The sequence below is a fragment of the Temnothorax americanus genome, unplaced genomic scaffold (assembly GCF_048541705.1).
Source record: "Temnothorax americanus isolate GAGA-0224 unplaced genomic scaffold, ASM4854170v1 Scaffold117, whole genome shotgun sequence".
Classification (NCBI taxonomy): domain Eukaryota; kingdom Metazoa; phylum Arthropoda; class Insecta; order Hymenoptera; family Formicidae; genus Temnothorax; species Temnothorax americanus.
In genome coordinates this window covers 356696-363021 of record NW_027509250.1, presented here as the reverse complement: position 1 = coordinate 363021, position 6326 = coordinate 356696, and the positions used below count along the sequence as shown (strand labels likewise).

The window sequence follows — 6326 nt, the reverse complement described above, 5'->3', positions numbered from 1 at the left end:
TACACACACAAGACGGTTCGGGAAATACATTTCAAACTCACCGGTAGAAGTAACCGATGGAATTACTAAAAAAGAGATCATTCCTATGGTATTGATAGCATACCCTCTACTTAGCTCTTTTATGTGTAGAAAGTTGCACGATAATTGTTAAGTATTTTATACCATAATAAAAAATTTTAGAAAGTCAGTAATTTTTAATCCGCTAAACTTCCAATAGATAAAGATTGCAGATAAATGCAATACATTTGATGGTGCGATATTAATATAAGTATGACGAATTACGGTTATAACTGTATATAGTTTTTATAACTGTATGTAGGTGTCGTGCAATCTTTCTCTTTCTCTCTCGCTAACGCTATTTATTTGATCTATCAGCACTTTGTGGCGCTTGCAGGTAACGGTACACCAGATGTTTATAAGATACTTGGAGGTGCCAGAACGCGCCAGGCGGACTACCATTATCCGTATATGAATAACGATATAAATGAAAATCAAGAGAATCTCTACGTCGGTCACGGCGGCGACCCGTGGAGCGCTTCCTCGGCGCGTATTTACAAGGATGTCCATCTGCGCGTCATATCGTCCAACAACGCGACGGCAAACAACACGAAGCCTCAATCCACGTAAGTAGCGGATCTAACTATAATGGAAACGTTTTATTAATTTGTGACTTGACAATTTGTAATATCGGACTACATGAAGACTACATTACGTAATTTTAGAATTAGTGAAAGAGCGACCACGGGCCATACGAGAATCAAAAGAGGAGTGATACACCTTTACAACATGGTAGTGTGCGCCACGGGATGTAATCCTTTAGCTTACAAGGGATACGGTTGCTACTGCGGATTCTTGGGATCCGGTTACGTCATCGACGGTATCGACCAGTACGTTTGTACATTTTTTAAGCTGCTTATAGAAAGAAAATGTTATTTACAATCTTGAATTGCTTTTCACAGAAGACAAATATCAATGGAATGTAATGTTTTCAGGTGTTGCAAGATGCACGACTGGTGCTACGACGCTACGGAATGTCTCATGTTCTCAGAATACTTCGTACCATATTACTGGAGATGTTATCACGGTTACAAACCCGTTTGCGGTTAGTTTTTTTCATCATTATTCATTTTTCTTACGTGCTAATAACGCAATTTCTCTTGCTAATTCGGAAGATAAAATTAATTTTAATACAATAGCTTTTCTGTGAATCAAGCTCGACTTATTTATTTACGCTATACTCTACGTAATGACACAGTAAAATAAAACGGTCTGTGAAATCTTTGTTCCAGCGATTGAGCATGGCAGCTGGGGAGGATCGGGATCTTGCGCTCAACGTTTGTGCGAATGCGATCGATCGTTAGCCGAGTGTTTGAGAAGATATCCTTGCCCTACCACCAAAGCAGTTTGTACCTCGTCACCATGGAGACTCGTGCAGAATCTCTTCATGATTATATAAATCGTGTACTTGAAAAAATAACATAGGCCGTGTTTTGAACCGTGAGAAATTCGTTTTTTATTTTGTAACATTTGACTTTTAAGATAAAATATTTCACAGCTAATTTATATATGACTTGTACATACGTATCAAATGTCAAAAAAACAATTTTCAAAGGCCGGTAAAATTCGAATACCAAAGAAAGTAATACAAATTATTCCTATACACATATTTATAAATAAAAAATGAGGATTCTCTATGAAAGTATAGAGTTATAAATAATAAGAGAAGTGCAGCGAAAAGATCCGGCGGCTCGCTTGCTGATTGGCTGACCGCGGCCACGAATCACAACCGAGTGTTGGGCTCGCAGCTGATTCCGTGTGCGAAGTAACGTGTATTATATGTAAGTGAGAAAGATTAATATTTAATAATATTATTAACAAATCTCTTATTTCACGTTGATTATAATGATGGAACTAAAACAAAAACATTTCTGAATGATTGAATTGTGTCAAACATACAGAGTAGGTTACTTTTGTTTAGCGATCAGCTGCGGACTCAATGGGAACCATGGAGGGGGTAAGAAATGACCTTAAAAAAGTCGACTTCTCTACCAAGTCAGTTTCGGTGCAAGTCGACTTCAAAAGAAAAGGTCCTATAAGCATGTGTCCTAAATTGCTTCGTTTTTTAAATACACGGTGTCAAAGACACACGTCTCAGGTAGATCTAAAAATTTTTCGCCGGTACTGGAAAGTAATTCTTAATACCACATATACGCATAAAAATTTGAATTGAAAAAAAAAATATCTTGAAACGTTTTCTAGATTTTCGAAATTTTCATTTTTTTTCACAACTTTGACATTCTGTATTTTGAAAACGAAGCAGTTTAGGACACATGTTTATAAGACCTTTTCTTGTTAAAATAAGCCAAGGAATATCCCATTCAAGTTTTCGTACTTATTTAAGAAACACTCTGTATAATTCAACAATTTTTCTTCATACCTCGGTCGAAAGTACGTACTTTCGTCCCTAATAGCAGGGACGAAAGTTTAACATTTACTCCCTGTGAGAAGTACACGCGCGCCCTCTATAACCTTAAACCTTAACGCCCTTTAACCTTAAAAATAGTCATCAATATTGTTCTGTCGTCAGTTAATTAAATATTAAAATATTATTAAAGTCAATTCAATAATCTAGCAAAAATGAACAGTATGTCATCTGATGAATCCGTAGACGAGGAAGAAGTTATACGAAGTTTTCTTAATAATTGTGATCATTCAAGTAAAAATGAAAACGATATAAAAAAGCAATAAGAGTTTTTAGCTTATAATGTTTTTTTTATAAATTTTATTATAATTAATATAATTTGTTAAACTAATAAAAATAAATACATTTTTGATAGAATGGAATTAATTTATTTTTACAAAATATGACAAGACTTGACTTTTCGAATGTATTTGATGCATTATTAACATTTAAAGTTAAAAAAAGTAAAATTAATAACGTACTTTCGACCGGCTATGAAGAAAAATCGTATACACTACGCGGGCCAAAAGTTGAATTTTCGGCCCTTGTAGTGTAATATACTATTTTTCTATTCCGTTGTTTGATCTACAACATATTTACACCTCCGGTTAAATATACCTTTCTATTCTTGTACTTCGTGGAAATATCTTGTTCTATCTGTAATTAGATGTAATGTAAAAAATAACAATTTATTATTCGAAAACGTAGCATTGAGAGAACAAACGTACCTCTGTTTGAAGTTCTTTAGTTCTTTGTACGACGAGTTTTAATAGTGGACGCAATTTATCGATTTGATTCTGCGCGTCATCTTGCTTTTGTCGCATGGATTCTTGCTGGGTTACCATTTTATCGATCAGGTTTAATTTTTGCTTTAAAGTAGCAGCCACTACGTCCACGTACCTGGGATAGAAATATATAAACATTTGTAAAAAGATGTACGTGGTCTGTAAAAAGTAATGAAACTGAATTTTTTTCTCAACAACTGGTAACACTGTAAAAACGAGACTATAGTTGATCGAAAGCTACATTCATACTCTACCTTCAGTTAAAATTTCAATACATGTTTGATAACATTAACACATGTGACTCTACAATCATTTGTATAACTGTATGTTTGGGTGACGCGTCATGGAACACAAGAAAATCGAGCATCATTATGCAAAGTTTAACGTAGCAAATTCTGCGTCAAATTTCAGGATAACGTGACAGAAACATTTAAAAAGTTGACAGTGAGAGTGATTGGTAACTTATTAAATTAAATTTGAATCGCCAAATTGTTTATGACATTGATGATTCAGAACAGGATTCATCTTCACAATTTCACCGCCATCTAAAAATACCTTGTGCTCGTGATAGAACTTGATCTTTGTAAGTCTGTTTCAACTTCTTAAATGCTTCCATCGCATTGTCCTGGAGTTTGACACAGAATTTAGTCGCATAACGCTGCTCGAATTTCTTGTGTTCCATTTTCGTGATGCGTCACCCAACATACAGTTATACAATTGTAGAGTCACATGTGTTAATGTTATCAAATTGAAATTTTAACTGAAGATAGAGTATGGATGTAGCTCTCGATCTACTGCAGTCTGGTTTTTACGGTGTTACCAGTTGTTAAGAAAAAAATGCAGTCTTTTTACTTTTTAAACAGACCACGTATTATATTTAATTGTAAATATTGTACCTCGGATAATGTTTGATGTTATGTAAATGGTGGACATTGCTATGCAATATTTCAGAGAGAATAACTTGAATGTTATCCAGCATGTTCTGAGTGGTCTCTATGGTAGAAAGTTGCAGAATAGATGAAGCGTCCTGCATCTGACTAAAGCTGAGAAGGTTGTTCCTATCGTCGCCTCTGAATTCGTACAGACGTAACTTCATAAATGCCTCCAGCTGTAGAAATATACATTTATATAAAAATGTAGAGCAGTCAATTTCTTACATGCACATTTATAAGTCATACTTCAAACAGCTGATTGATAAATTCGGATCTTGTTGTTGGATTGTCTAATATCGTGTAGGCTTCAGACCCCGTAGCCACACCACCTTCGTGACCCGATGCTTCCACAACTATACCCGATTCCTCCAAAGAGATATTACAATATATTTCTGCCGCAGTAGGTTGTTCCGCATTTTCGTCTCCCCAATCAATATCGTCCCCTGCGTCCAAATCAACTTCTTCACCAAAGTCAATCTCTCTCTGCAGATCCAAGTTGCCAAAATCAATGACCTGTTAAGAATGCTCGGGATAATAACGCAATCAAATCTCTATTCTTACTACAAATGTCACAAAAAAATTATATAAAAATATTCATACATTAGTATCCAAACTAGACCTTCCATTACTTTCATCTTCATCCGCTTTAATATTCAATGGTGGCTCAATTATCGACGCTGGTACTTCTCCATAAGTATATTCAAACATCGTTGTGTTTCCCTTTTCTTTAAAAATCAAATAATGTATAACAATCTATCTCTCTCATACACACTTCTTATTCAAATATTATGCATCCTTGAAATAATGATTTTGCAAACATACCAATGACATATTTAATTATCGGCACGCAATTACTGTCATACTGCTGGCCGAAAGTAAATTCAACAAATGCGCTGTAAAACTCCACTACCTTGTCCAAACTCTTCGTTTTTTCTGCTACTTTCTGATAAATTTCTGACAACTCTTTCACCTTATCCATCAACTCACGTCTGACTGTACTGTAGCCAGTTATACCTAATTGTTTGCAAAGCGCATTATACTCTGTATGCGCAATATTTTCGGACTTTTTATATTCTGCTTCTTTCTTTTCAAATTCCTGTCAGTGCAGTTTTATATGCAATTTTAGACAATGACAGGATAAGTAAATAGTATTATGATAACATTACACATTATATAAATCGATTTACCGTTAACGATTGTTCTAACTTCTGTATCTGTTTTTTAATACTGGGGACCTCGTAATTGACATTTCTTATGAGAATTTGCGCGGCTTCGGCAAGGTATACATTATCTTTTTCATATAATTGTAAAATCTCCTGCCAATCCTTCATCCTTTGTGAACCGTATCGCCCGAATAAATTTTTCGTGTCTGCTTCCGTTTCCTTCAAGATTTCCACAATTTTCATGCAATAAAAGTAATTTATATCTGTAAAAAGAGGTAAAGCAAAGACTCGGGGGTTTGCAGCTACGTGCTAAAAATCAGATAGAACCATAACAATTAACACTACTTACAGGCGCCAGACAACAATGAGGCAATGCCATCATGAGCAGGCATATTCTGTATTGCATCATTAATTTTCTGCCTAATGGTCAAAATGTTCGTGTGCCAATTCTTCTTGCAGTGCCTCCGATTAATCAGCCAATCCAATAATTTTCCAGCATTAATGTCGATCGGGATATCCTGCTCCTAAATAATTATTTGTACGTAAAGATATAATTTAATAAAACGCAACAATAAAAAAGAAAATAATGCGAAAATAATATCAAAAACGTGTATGTGAAATTCAAGTTTACTCTAGATTATATCACGGGTAAAATTGTGTGTACGCGATTTCATATCTATGTTTAAAATTGATATCATTGACGTGAAAATAATTGCGTGTTCGAATAACGCGACCACATGCCTGCATGTTGTTAAATTCAACGAATTTCTCGGCAAGAAATCGTATCTCCTTCGCCACAATCCGAGTTGGAGAACAGGTTAGGTTATAACAACTGTTACTTTATTAAGGCTGCATTCCGATATTCAGTACTGCAAATCTATATTTTACGTCACGTATACTATAGATTTTTAGTACTGAAAGTTGCTGACAGTGAATTTCGGAATGCAGCCTAAGCAGGGCACACCGTCACACACACTTTTCGTAA

General features: G+C 35.1%; 2 protein-coding genes across 3 annotated transcripts; one reads left to right on the top strand and one right to left on the bottom strand.

The window, feature by feature from the left end:
- The first annotated feature begins 270 nt into the window (after nt 1–270).
- Nucleotides 271–1464, top strand: LOC143908820 (group 10 secretory phospholipase A2). Its single transcript, XM_077426627.1, has 5 exons — nt 271–292; nt 395–623; nt 723–887; nt 993–1102; nt 1290–1464. The coding sequence occupies exons 1-5, from the start codon at nt 271–273 to the stop codon at nt 1454–1456; spliced, it is 693 nt and encodes a 230-aa protein (XP_077282753.1). The 3' UTR covers nt 1457–1464.
- A 765-nt stretch (nt 1465–2229) lies between these two features.
- On the bottom strand, nt 2230–6326 carry LOC143908822 (CDK5RAP3 protein homolog). 2 transcript variants are annotated; one of them, XM_077426633.1, is made up of 10 exons: nt 6083–6326; nt 5691–5865; nt 5366–5604; nt 5001–5274; nt 4779–4903; nt 4425–4691; nt 4143–4354; nt 3190–3361; nt 3028–3118; nt 2230–2429 (listed from the first exon to the last, which is right to left on the bottom strand). In XM_077426633.1, the coding sequence occupies exons 1-9, from the start codon at nt 6086–6088 to the stop codon at nt 3047–3049; spliced, it is 1542 nt and encodes a 513-aa protein (XP_077282759.1). In that variant the 5' UTR covers nt 6089–6326; the 3' UTR covers nt 2230–2429; nt 3028–3046. The 2 variants fall into 2 exon arrangements, with proteins under 2 accessions (XP_077282759.1, XP_077282758.1); XM_077426632.1 differs by having other exon boundaries at nt 2230–3118.